Source organism: Nannospalax galili, unplaced genomic scaffold (genome assembly GCF_000622305.1).
Source record: "Nannospalax galili isolate Female #2095 unplaced genomic scaffold, S.galili_v1.0 scaffold346, whole genome shotgun sequence".
NCBI lineage: Eukaryota > Metazoa > Chordata > Mammalia > Rodentia > Spalacidae > Nannospalax > Nannospalax galili.
Genome location: NW_008357637.1, coordinates 7,471,083 through 7,485,309, shown reverse-complemented (window position 1 = coordinate 7,485,309; position 14,227 = coordinate 7,471,083). Strand labels below are relative to the sequence as shown.

Sequence of the window (14,227 nt, the reverse complement as noted above, 5' to 3'; positions counted from 1 at the left end):
AAAATGAATTTTTCTGTATGAAACTGTGTATTTTAATAATGAAATGGAGATCTTTTTTAAAGTTTAAAGCCTCATTTAATTTTATGTCTTATAGGGTTTATATGGAGTACAATATTGTATTACTGTATTAATTCAACTATAAACCTAAAAATTTACAGCCAATTTTGAAAGAGAAGCATCTTAGCTCTGGAAATTGTTATTGAATATGTCAATGTTGTTGTAATGAAATGCTTCTTCTAAGTATGTGGTTATTAGGTTCAACAGCGAACCTAAAAATTTTACAGCCACTTTTGAATGAGATGTATCTTTGCTCTAGAAACTGTTATTGAATATGTTAAAGCTGTAATGAAATGCTTCTTCTAAAAAAGAATAAAAAAAAATTTAAAAAAAGAACATTGACCAATAGAAAAAAAAAATACACACACACATTATATGTGTCCTGATTTAATTTATCTACTGAAAGAGATAGGTTAAAAAGAAAACCTGATAAATATATACATATACAAACACACACATATGTACATCTGTGTGTTTATATGTATGTGTATACATATATGCACACAAGTACATATAGTAGTACCTCAACCTTACCAAGAGTGAAATAACAATAGAAAATTCAACCATCTTCTATTCCAAGACAAATTCAAATAATAAATTTCTCAAAACTTGCTCATTTCAGGAAGCTGGGGAAATAGCTCAGCAGTTAAAGCACTTAACATGCAAGCAAGAGAACTAAAGTTCAGACCTCTAGAATCCACATAGATGCTAGGTGAACAAGGCAGCCTGACTGTAATTCTAGTAATTTTTAATAGTCAAATGGGCAAGCTCTGGATTTGAATTACAGACCCTGACTCGAAATAAGATAGAAGAGTAATCTAGGAAGATTTCCAATATTAGAGATCAACCTCTGGCCTCCAAATGCACATGCACCCAAGCACCCATGTACACCAGCACACACACAAGCCCACACACATGTGAACATGCATATACACACATCATACATACCACACACACATAATACAAGGGGAAAAGTTGCTCATTTCAAAGATAAGAAGTATATACAAATCAATCAATAACTTGTTTCAAACTTGTTTCAACATTTAACTCTGCTTTTTGGTTTTGTTTAAAAATTATTTTCTATTTTTTAAATTTTTTTCTTGAAATTTTTCAATTTTTTAAATCTATTATCTATTTATTTTCATTTTATGTGTATGAGTGCACTGCCTGAATGTAGATAAGTGCATCCATGTCATGTAATGCTCACAGAGGTCAGAAGAGAAAGTTGGATTCCCCTATAACTGGAGTTATAGACGGTTGTTAGCCACCATGTGGCTGCTGAGAATGAAACCAGGGTCCTCTGCAAGAGCAGTCAGTGCTCTTAACCACTGAGCCATCTCTCCAGCCCCAAAATTTTGCAATAATACAATATAATTTCATAGTATTTAGAGCCCCTCCCTTATACCCACCTCCCCTTATTGTCCTGTGCCCAATTTAATGTACATATATATATACATTAAATTATATATATATATATGTGTGTGTGTGTATGTACACACACACACACACACACACACACACACACACACAGCTGATAGAGTCTAATTTGTGTCTCCACATGTCCTTCAGTATGGGTGCATCCAGTGGAGCCTTGGTTAACCTACCAAGAGTCTCATCCTTGAAAGAGGCTGTCTCTGCTTCTCCTAGTTGCCAAAATTTCCTTAGGTTGGGTTGGGGTTTCTTACCCACTTCCCCTGTGTCTATGGTGGGATGTTGTCTGGTTTGAGCTTGCATGGGACTTGTACATGCTATCTCCATTGCTGTGAGTTCAATGAGTAACCACCAGCTGTCTGGAAAACTGTTTCTTTGTGCTCATCTACCACCTCTGATTCTTATAATTTTTCCACCCCCTTTTCTGCAATGATCCCTGAGACTTGGGAAGCAGAGACTTAATATAGGTGTCCTATTCGGAGATGAGCATTCTGCAACCTCTTGTTCTCTGTGCATTGACCAGTTGAGGGTTTCTGTGTTAATCACCATCTGCTGCATAAGGAAATTTCTCTGGTGAGATTATTCATCCTTTTTGAGCCCACAAACTAATGTCAACAAAATATTACTTTACAGCAATCTACTATGTCAATTAATAGTTCCTGTAAACCAATACTGTTATTTGATACAACAGTATTTTATTTTTCAAATTAACCAAAAATGTATTTTTAATAGACCTCCAAATATAAGCATATTTAAAATGAAGACACAATGATCCACAACAAAATTAATCTCTAAAATCAATAGTTCAGGACAATTAGGTCAAGAAAGGGCTTCATGACCTTTAGTAAACTCAAAAGTACAATTACTTATGTTTTTCACAACTCATGTATTTAAAAGTATGTATTTCCAATATTTACTTAAGATTCAACAATACTAAACTGATACAGAGGTAAAACAACTTACTTGGCCACACAACTATATCGGGAATTCGCTCCAACATTCCTTCCCTGAGCAAAAATATCTCATGAAGACAATGACCTGTTTTGTGGTTTAGAAAGAAAATTGAAAATAAATTAAATAATAGGAAACCTTTAAATAAAAAGCTAATTCAAAGTAGCTTACCATGAGCTCTAAACACTCGATCATCTGCTTCTTGTGAATAGGAAATACTAGTTTCTTTAAGATCATGAAGAAAATCTTCATTCACAATAGAAGGAGGTGTTTCACTAGGATTTAAGGATACCTAAAAAATTAAATTAGTTTCATTGACTTATTTCTAAAAATTAAATTTTAAATGTCTCTGCTAGGAAAAATGCAGGTTCTCTTTTTCTCTTTTTTTTTTTTTTTTTTTACATTCAATGAATGGCAGATGCTTAAGAAAATATCAAGTCATACAGACAGAATCCAACTTTGTAACAGTAGCAAATTACAAAAGGTTTGGTTAATCACATCCTATCATACAGGTAATAAGGATCCTATGTTTTCTCTTCATTTCTATGGTTTACCTTTTGTTATGTTATGAAGATTGTAATCAAGAACAGGGAACATAACAAGTCTCAAACCTTCAATTCAGATTAAGACTAAGGAGACTTTCACATGTAGATAAAATTTAACATTTCATGTTCTTCAATAGCCATTTTTAAATGCTCCATAGACATCTCGCACTAACAATAAAACCATTATTGCACTGCTTAAAATCTCACTGCAGAATTATTAACTTGAGACTCAATTGCAATTGGGGTCTTGAAGCCTAATCTTCAGCTTTAAAGTTAAAACCACATTGGGCATGTCATTCAACCTCTGTGAACCTTGGCTTCTTTACAGAGATTAGAACTACCATATGGTAGGGCTACTATATGAACAGCAAATCAGATGAGCTAATTTTTGTGAAAAGCATCTAATAGCATGTCAAACATATAAAACCTGGTATGAAGAAAATATAAGTATTGGCGATAAAGAATATATTAGAAAATGTAAAAAAAAGTGTAATATTTCTATACACTCTTCTTAAGACATTATATTCATTCAGAAAATAGATATTAATTTTGTGCCTCCAAAAAAGGCAGGTACTATTCAAAAGTGCTGGGGAAACAACAAAGAGTTAAACAGAAATAATAATAATGACAATTTACCATCATGAAATTTATTCTGTAGTTACCAGAAGGAAATCACCAAAAAAATTCCACCAAAGTACACTCACTAGCACTTTAAATTAAAAATGGGAAAGAGCTCAGAAAAAAAAAAGCGCATTTTAAAACTGGTAAAATTCCTAATGTAGTATATGTCAATTATATCAATGTCCAAAGCAATCACAAAAGAAGATTAGAAAAAAAAAAGAGGAAATTGAATTTATAAATAAATTTAACAAGTATTCATAGAATAGAAACACTACTTAATTACATGCTGAACACAGGGCAGAATACCACAAGACATAGTCCCATGCTGATGGACTTGAATATATACTGGGAGAGACAAGCAGAATACTTCATGTTTAGCAAATTAACAAAATAAGAAAATGCCAAGTATTTAATTGGTTTCATATGTATAAAGTTTAAAGGTTTTTGTAGATGTCTTATCTTGTTTTGTTTTGTTCTTTTTTGAGATAGGGCTTCACCATGTAGCCCCTGACCTCAAACTTGTAATTCTCCTGCCTCTACCTCCCAAACACTAGGATTTCAGGAATGGGTTACCCACTAGCTCAGTTTAAAAATTTTTAATACTACTTTCTGAGAAGTGGAACTACATTAATCAAAATTCTTCATTATTTTATCTTACTCAAATTTTCACGTTTTAGTTCTGAATGTTCTAATATTACACGCAACATTACATTTCATCTTACATTATTCCACATTTATCCTACATTACTGTCAGCCTATTACTTTAAAATAAGCCTATTATCTAAAAACAATTCTCACAGAATTAGTTAACTCACAGGTCACTACTACCCTGAAGAGGTAGAACAGTTTTTCTCTCCTCAATTTAAATAATCAAGGTTCAGAAAGAATTAAGTTTGCCAGATAAATCTGACAAATTCTCAGATTAGAATCCAGGTCTATAACACTATCTTGTAGGCTTCATAACAAAAAAAAAAAAAAAAAACTATTAGACCAAATAAATACAGCACATGATAAAGATAAATCTAATTTGACATTATAAAACAAAACTAAGTATATTAGTAATTATTCTGATTTACTTACTTTAGAGGTAGTTTTATGCTCCAGACTTACTCCAAGGGTATTTTGGATCCATTCTCTAAGAGTTGGTAAAACCAAGCCACTCAGAGGGTACCTAATGAAAAAGATGAAATATTAGAGCAAGGTGTCCTCATTTATATTTCAAACTTGTAATTCTGCTTCCAGGAATGATCAAGCTTTCCTGTCAACCAACCCTCCCATAATAACTATGATGTCAAGACAAAAACAAAACCAGCAAAATCCATGCAATCTAAAAACAGGATAGACAGACTACAGTTAGGACATATAGAAGGAAGGAGAATGCACCTTTGGAGGAGGGAAAAAAAGCACTAGACTTTGGTTTAGTTTGGGTTTTGTTCAGGTTTCATCCTGAAACAAAATTCCAACTGGTACCACAAAAGATAACAAAAATGCTTAAAATCAACAGCCCCTTAGCTTAAAGAACAAAGCAGAGCATCTTCAATGAATACAGCACCTAGAATATGCAAAGGGACAGTACAGAGTCCAAAAGGGAGCCTAAATATCGACTCTGTCCAAACATCTATCTGATTTTGAATTACACATATATAAAATATGTATTGGGGTCTTCCAAGCAGCCTAGCTATGATCAAAAACTGAAAAGATAATTCAGCTACTCACTACAACAGAGGGACATATTTGGAGTTTGAGATAGTCAAGTTTTAATTGCTTGATTTTTATAGAGTTTCCTTAAGGGAATAACAAAATCCAGAGTCTCTACAGCATATTAATCACAACATCCAAGATACATTCTAATATTACTAGACATGAACAAACAGGAAAGTGTGATCCATAATCAAGAGAAAAGACAAGTAATGAACTGACCCAAAGATGGCCCAAAATAGTAGACCTAACATAGGATTTTAAAGTAGCTATAGCTATGTCAAAGAAAAAATATGCTCCCACTGAGTAACAAAACTCTCAGCAAAGAAACAAAACTATAAAAAATAAAACAGAGGGCTGGGGAGACATTTCTATGGGTAGAGGCACTAGCCATGCACACATGACAAGCCCAGTTTAATCCCTGGAACTCATGTAAAAAGCTGGAGGTGGTGGCACACCCACCTCCTACTAGGAGGAGATGAGAGGCAGAGACAGGAGAAATCACCCAGAAGATCACAGGCCAGAAAGACTGGAGTATATTGCCCAGCAGGAAACTAGAGAGACACTGCTCCAACAAGGTGGAAGGTACCAACTCCCAAAAGTTGTCTGCTGACCTTTACACATGTACCACAGGACACATGTGCCCCACCTACATACACATAAGTAAATTTAATTAATAAATAAAGAAGAAATAAATAAATCAGAAATTCTGCAATTGAAACACTAGCACATTCTATTAGTATATCATTATAGTTTTAATTTAAACTTCACTGACCACCTTTGAGACTACACATCTATTCACATATCTACTTCTCTAGCTTCTTTTTTGTAATGCAGTTCAAGTTTTTTGGTCATTTTTTTCTATTGGGTTATTATTAGGTTATTACTGACTTCTTATTGATGTATCAGAATTGTTTATATATCATAGAATGTATGTATTGAGCATTTTCACTTACTCTGTGATTATCTCTTCGCTGTCTTTCAGGAATTTTTTAATGGAAAGAAATTGTTTCAATGTTGTCTAATTATCTTTCCATTTATTAATTACTTTTGTTGTCTGTTTTTTGCCTACTTCAAACTCAGAAAGAATTCTATATATTCTAGCAGTTTTACAGTTTTAACTTATATATTTACATCTATAATCTACTTGCAATTGGCCTATGTATATGGTATGATATAAAGACAAAATCATTTTTTTCTGAAACAGTAGTTTATGTCCTCCTGTGACTTTTTTTTGTTTTGGTGTGTGGACATTTTAACAGACACTCTGGTAGTCACTACTCCAAATCAAGTAACAATTAAGCAGGGCTGGGGAGAAATATATATATATATTTATAACTCAGTGCTCAGTGGTAGAGACTCTTGCCTTACATTTTAGTTAAGCACTGGATTTAAGCCCCTAGAACCACACACGAAAAAAGAAACTTACTACTTCACCCAGACTAGATTTAGAGAAAGCAATGATTTACTTCAATTTTGTTTATTATCCTGTCTGACATGATGCTTCTGGAAGCACCAAATTGGGAAGTGAGTATTAGTTATTTAGTTTAGTTACTAATTGCTTGTGTACTACATATTTAATGCCAGAGTACAAAAACCCTATTTCTATGTCTCAAAAATTACCCTTGTATGAGTTTTGGAGTGAGGCAAGAACTGCCTTCCCTTGAAGTAAACATGTCAAGTAGTTACTTTCCTGATCTGTAACTGCAAGCTCTTACAAACTATACCCTTATTTTTCCTTTTACTCGTGGTCTCTGGCTTAGAAGTCAGTGATGAGAGCAACAAAGCCTTTAAGGAATCCATGCTGTTGACAGTGGCAGTAATGATCTTCTAGTCACTAGAACTAGTAAACTCTCTGATGCTATTACTGCCTAGATAAAAAGGACGTGTCAGTACCACCAAATCCCCTTTGCTCTTAATCAATGCTCATCTAACAAATGTAAAATTGTTGCCCTTCATTATAACCCAAGCTCAGATGTAAATTACCAGACTTAATATGAAGTTACTGCCAATAAATCAATAGCATGGAGAGCAGGAGACAGATGGGTAGCTTTCTTTGGATCCTGCTGTTCAAATAAACTACTTCTAAAAGTCACTCGTGAATCAACTGGAGCAGTGAAAATGTGGACTAGATAACTAGACTCTATACAAAAGCTTGTTGCTTTAGAAGTAGGATGATGGTAATATGTGAATGACTACATTAGGTTCTTAGTTTTTCAGAAGGTACAAAAATATTTACACATAACATGACATCAGAATTTAAAGTTATACAGGATAAAAAGGAATTATGGCAAAATGTTGGTGATTTTTTTAATTAGGGAAGGGGTCATTATATTGTCCTCCCCATTTTTACATGCTTAAAAGTTGTAGAAAGAAGGAATAAAATGATTTTTTAAAGTAGGATTACCTTTTCCCGGTCAATTCAACCTGGCCCTTCTTATTGAAGAAGAACTTGGAATCATTATATCCCCATCCATTCCATTTCATAACTTCTTGCCTAATGAGAAGAAAAAATAAAAATATACACATACGTATATATGTATGTATATAAGACCTATGCTAGGACTAGAGAAATGGCTCAGCAGTTAATGTGTGCTACTCATATAAAGGACCCAAGTTTAGTTCCCAGTCACCCATAAAGTGGCTCACAACCTCCTTTAACTTCAGTTCTGGGGGGATCCGATGCCTTTGACCTCCAAGGACACCTGCATCATGTGCACATGCACACACACATACAAGTAATTAAATCTCTTATAAAAAGACCTTTGTTAAACATTTCTAAACTGAATGGTTTATCATTGGCTATTAATTTTCACAATACCTTAAAAGAACTTATGCCTATCAATATTAATTGAAGTAAAAATGAGAATATATAAATATCTACATATTAATTCTAAAAACAGAATCACTCCGATAAACAGCACATGCTTCAGAGAGCTACAAACAAAAAAACTTAATGCATTCAAAAAAAGAAGAAATGGATAAAAAAGAAGGGTGTGCTTAGGTTATAAATGCTTTATTTTGTATGTTACTGAATTTAAAGTGTATTTTTACATGTTAGAAAAACATCACTCATTAATTTTCTGCTATAATGAAAAAACTAATTTATAAGGTATGTTGACTACTAGACTTTGATAAAGTAGATTTAAAATGTTAATGCTACACTTTACACCATAAAGCAAATCTTAACAAATTTTTTAAATCTAAATAATTTCTTATATCTTATAAGATCATAGTAGAGTAAAACTAGAAATCAATAGCAAACTATACATAGCCAACTATATGGAGAAACCATTCAAATACATGTAGACTGAATGATGCACTCCTGAATGACAGGTGAGTAACTGGAGAACTCAAAAAAAAAAAAATTGGTTTTTTTTGGTCTTTTTTGAGACAGGGTCTCCCAGCAGCCCCAGCTGGCCTGGAACTCACTATGTAGACCAGGCTGGCCTTGAACTCACAGAGATCCTCCTGCCTCTGCCTCCAGACTGCTGGGATTAAAGGCGTGCGCCACCACACCCGGTTAGGAAGAAATTTTTTAAATACTAAAATCAAATTAAAATGAAAGCACATCTTATCAGAACCTTTGGGATAGAGCAAAAGCAGGTGTTCTAACAGAAAATACTGTTCTCTATACAGAAAGGTTACATGCCACATTAATGTCCAGCCAAAGAACCCATCTCTTTTTAAGTTATAATAAAAAATAGTGAATCAATGGGGCTGGAGAGACAGTTCAGCAGTTAAGAGCACTGGTTGTTCTTGCAAAAGACCTGGGTTCAAATCCCAGCACCAACATGGTGCCTAACAACCATCCACAACTCCAGTTCCAGGGGATCTGATGTCCTCTTCTGTCCTCTGTGGGCACTGCATGACATAGGTGAACTTAATACATGAAGGCATAACATTCATAAACATAAAATGAAAATAAATTTAATTTTTTAATAATAATTCAAAATAAATGAGCATGTACTCACTAGAAAGTGTCAAATTCTCCCCAATTCTCACAGGAGATGAAAATGATAATTGACATTTAGCTAGCTATGCTTACATTAAAAAAATCAGAGACCTCTCAAACAACTTACTGACGTGCTTCAAGAAGAGAACCAAAAGCAATCCAAATGTAAACACAGTAGACAGAAAAAATAATAAAGATCAGGGGAGAAATTAATAAAAGAATGAATAAAAGAATGATACTAAGAACCAATGAAAAAATGCTGGTGCTTTGAAATAAAAACAAGATATAAGAAGTCAGTGCTAGGTTTATACAGTCTTAAATCCTCAAATTCAGTGTAACTGCCAATCTCAAACTTGACCTACGTATCATAGCCATTAACGACTACATCAGCTTTCAATATTCCAAAACATTCCATTTTTAATTTCCAAAATACTACTTTTTTGGTGGTTTGTTTTGTTTTTGAGATAGGGTCTCCCTGTAGCCCTGCCTGGAACTCCTATATAGAACAGGTTGGCCTCAATCTCAGAGATCCACATGCCTCAGCCTCCCAAGCGCTGGGTTTAAATGTTAGGGTTCCAAACAGCAGCAGCTTCCCCCCTCCCCAACAGGGACCTACAGACTTTTGGAGCCCGAAAAAGGGAACTGAGCTGATAAGCACCTTGGCCTTTGAAGTCAAGGGAAACAAACTCTGCTGAGAAGCAGCCTGCCTTTCCTCTGATCTCCAAAGATAAGATAAGCAGATTCTACCTGTTAACCAGAGATTTTAGAAGTTGTTTATCACAACAGCTTTTCTCTTATCTTAAGAGGGAAAAAGTAAACACTTCCAGACCCTAATCTGACCTGCTTTTCCTGCTTTCCCCTCCCTGATTTCTCCACCAAACATTCCCCCCTTCTACACCCTAAAGCCCCCATATATAAAGTCCCATCTCACAGCCCATGGGCTGACATCTTTCCCTTCCCTGACATCTTTCCCTTCCCTGCCCTTCCCTGACATTTTTCCCTTCCCGGAGGGAAACGTGTCCCATGTGAAATAAAGCTGTATCCCGCTGAGAATTCCATCTGTGCCTTGCTGCCTCCTCCATCCGCGTGCTCTCCACTCTCCCAGCATTTTTAACCTATCATTAAATATATGCATCACCATGCCCATCATTTATAATTTTAAATTAAGGGGCTAGAGTCTCAGATGGCTCAGTGGTTAAGAACACTGGTTGTTCTTGCAGAAGGCCCAGGTTCGAATCCCAACACCCACATGGCAACTAACAACTGTCCAAAACTCCAGTTCCAAGGGATCCAACAGCCTCGTCTGTCCTCCACAGGCATTGCACAACACAGATGCACTTACCTACACACAGGCAATACACACATATAAATAAAATAAAAATAATAAAATTTTTAAATATTAAATTCTGTAATTTCATAATTTTAAAGGCCACCTTCCTCAAGACCAGTAACTCAAATATGTGGGGTTTTGGAAGAATGTGGAAGGCTTTGGAACTTTAGGCTAGAAAAGCAGTTGATTGCTGTAAGCAGAACTTAACAGGCCAGTCTAGTAGATGCCTGGAAGAAAGCAGTGCAGAGAACGATGTAGTTCCAGAGGGATATAAGGACTTAAGCAGGAGTTGGGATATTTTGGCAAAGAGTCTGGCTGGAGTCTGCCCTCAACCAAAAAGCTTGCCCGAGGCTAAGTTGAAAAGCATGGACTAATTTCTCTAACGGAAGAAATCTCAAGACAGCCTAATGTAGAAATGGTGGCGTGGCTATTAATGGTGAATATTATACAGATTTACAGAGAAAAGGAGCAAATGGGGCAGAAAGAAATACAGAAGGTACAGGATGGCCTGAAAAAGAGCACTAGGAAGACTAATGTTGGAGCCCTGGCATGAGATTAAAGTGATTAAGGAAGGGAGAGAGTGCCTCCAGGGCGAAATCACACCCAGTTAAGCCTCCAACTTGTGAAAGGAAAATGCTGCAGGGGCCACTGAAGAGAAAAGCTTCTAAAATAGATAAAGCAGGCTGGAGTCCATCCCAAACTTGCAGTCAAACTTGGCAGTGTCGTTCACCCGGTGCTGGCTTTAGAGGCATGAAAAAATATGGAAGAGTGAAGGGGTCATCAATTCTTCCTCTGTGGTTTCAGAGAGCCTTAGAGGCCAGGCAGCATGAAGCAGGGGTGCCACTGCCTAGAGAAGGTCCTGATAGGCCACTGAGTGAAGCTGTGAAGGTGAGGCCTGGTTGGCAATGGAGACCCCAAGAAGACATCCATGATGTCAGAACTGTGAGGCATCTGCCAAGAAGACCTGCATACAAGGAGTGGTACCAGCACAAGAGAGATGTGTGTTGCACGCAGCAAAGCTAGCAAGGCTGAGTCATATGAGCCCTTTGGAAGTTAAGTCCCAGAAGCTGGACATGGAGCTACTGGATTTGGTGTTTACCCTGCTGGTTTTCAGTCTTGTTGTGGTCCAGTATTTCCTTACTATGCCTCCATTCCTCCCTTTTGGAATGGTAATGTGTATTCAGTTCCACTGTATGTTGGGAGTATGTAATTTGTCTTTTGATTTTATAGAGGCTTACAGTTAAGATATTTACCTGAGTCCACTTTGGACTGTGGACTTTTAAATACTGTTGAGACTGATAATGACTACGGGGATTTTTAAATAAGTTGGACTAAATTCATTTTGCATTTTATATGATCATAAGCCTATGGGGGCCAGGGGGTGGAATGTGGTGGTTTGAATGACAATGTCCCCCATAGGCTCCAAGTGTTTGGGCATTTTATCCCCAGATGGTGGCGCTGTTTTGGGAGGTTTTTAGAAGGTGTGGCTGTCCTGGAGGAAGCAAATCACTGGGGGTGGGCTTAGAGAGTTCTTAAGCTTTGCCAGATCTCCAGTCGCTCTCTTGCTTCCTGTGCCTGCATGATGATGTGAGAGCTTCGCTTCTGCTTCTGCTGCTCCAGCTCCAGCCACCTCCAGCCACCATGCCTCCCTGCCATGATGGACTGTAATTCCCCTGGAACTGTAAGCACAAATAAACTCTTCCTTCTATAAATTGCTTAGGTCAGTGTTTCTATCACAGCAACAGAAAAGTGATGAATATAGACACTAAACCAAAGTTGATGTTTTCAAAACACAAGACTCTTCCTACCACTTAAAAGGGGGAAAAACTGGCTTGATTTTACTTCATTTGAAAACAAAATGTTTTACAAACCTGTAGTACCAAGTGGTGCAAAAAAAAAAAAAAAAGAAAAAGAAAAAATATTTGTTGCAAAAGAAATGCTAATAAAATAACCTCCAATATACACAAGGTGGCAGTATTCTCCTTAGCATGTATGGTTTGCAAGCATGGTTTTTTGCATTTCCCAGACCTATTAACACAGTCATTAAGTGAAATATTTAGACTTGGTGTTAGCATTATTAAATCCACAAGGAGTTCCTTCCATTGCCTTAAAATGGGAAAGTTTACTTTTAAATCTCTTCATAGAGATTAATCATCAGATTACTATTCCTCTACTAGTAACAAACTGCAAGCACCCAGGTTCCTGCCATTTTTATTTCTAATCATGGTATTTTTTGACTGCAAAATAAGAAAAAGGAAAAAAATGATTTAGTCTACTTTTATTCTGGGCTAACAATTTTAAAAGTTCATTTAGCTAATAATTTTTTAAGATTTTCTGATAAAATGCCAACAAAATTCTAATGAAAGATGCCTTACTATTCAATTCAGATGAAAATGAACTTTTGCCTATATTTTTCAGATTAGAAAATGAGAAACAGATCATGCAACCACAGAACTTTTTTTGTTTTCTGGAGGGGGGGGTTGTTTTTGTTTTTTTTTGTTTGTTTGTTTGTTTGTTTGAGTCTATAAGGGTCTCCTTATAGCCCCAGCTGACCTGTAATTAGCCATATGTACACCAGGCCTGCTTCTGTTGGGATTAAAGGCCTGTGCCACCATGTCCTGCCCAACCACAGAGTTTTTGAAGAATGGAAACAAAAGAATGTCAGTCAAGCCTCAGTGCTGGAGAAGCTATCCAACCTCAGTGTCAGCAAAATTCCAAAATATCACACATGCCGGACAATATGCACAAGTTCTAAAAATCTTTAAAGAATTCTTTTGCTAATCAAAATCTTTATTATCTGGTTATGATTAATTACTTCCAGGCCAGTACAAATTTTGTGAAATAAGATCAGAAACATAAAATTTGATCTATCTGTCTACATATATTTGATACATATATATATACACACACATATATATATATATACACACACACACACACACACACACATACTTGTGAAAAGAAATGCTTTTAAAAAAATTCCCGCTCTGCGCCGGGACTCCCTAAGCGACATTCACCCTTCCATCCCCCGCCTCGCCGTTCTATACTCCTAGTTTCGGCCCTGCGCCATTCCTAGTCTCGGGGCCCCAGACACCTGGGGAACCAATACTGCTTCTTGACCCTTCCCACCCAGAGAAACTCAGTCCCTTTCTTGGGCTCCAGGAGCACCACTTCTGGTCCTGGCCCTGCCCTCATCTCCCTCTACTTCCCTGGTCCTGCAACCCCCGCCAGCCTCTTTCTGGGGCTGACAGCCTCTTTCTGGGGCTCCGAGGCTTACCTTTCCTCTCCCTGATCCTTTGCATCCAGTACAACCCAGCTACTCAATCCACTCCCTGGGAAATCTTGGGGCTTCTTCCCTCCCCATCTGCCTTTGCATCCCTGCGTGGCACAGCCACGGCGAGGGTCTCAGGTCAGTGTCACCCAAGTTCCTAAAGCCAAAAGCATTCTTAGAAGATTCCAGACCTAAGGAGAAAGTCTGAAAACTTCTGATCCACATTGGAGTTGGGCCACCGCAGAACTCCTGAAGACAAAAACAATCCGGCCTTGACAATATAAAATCAAAAGAGAGAACCAGAAGCTTAGACGAACCAGCTCTTCATACCCAAAAAGTAAACCACAAAGACACATAAAGCTCAAAAA

General features: G+C 36.6%; 1 protein-coding gene across 2 annotated transcripts in view; it reads right to left on the bottom strand.

Moving 5' to 3' along the window:
* The window catches only part of Agps (alkylglycerone phosphate synthase), a 159,120-nt gene that overhangs the window by 115,482 nt on the left and 29,411 nt on the right, over positions 1-14,227 (bottom strand). For both annotated transcript variants that reach the window (XM_029557257.1, XM_008855325.3), the window contains exons 2-5: positions 7,711-7,800; positions 4,686-4,776; positions 2,611-2,731; positions 2,452-2,526 (exon numbers count right to left, since the gene is read on the bottom strand). In XM_029557257.1, the coding sequence (XP_029413117.1) occupies positions 2,452-2,526; positions 2,611-2,731; positions 4,686-4,776; positions 7,711-7,800 (377 nt within the window). The remainder of the gene's footprint in view (positions 1-2,451; positions 2,527-2,610; positions 2,732-4,685; positions 4,777-7,710; positions 7,801-14,227) is intronic.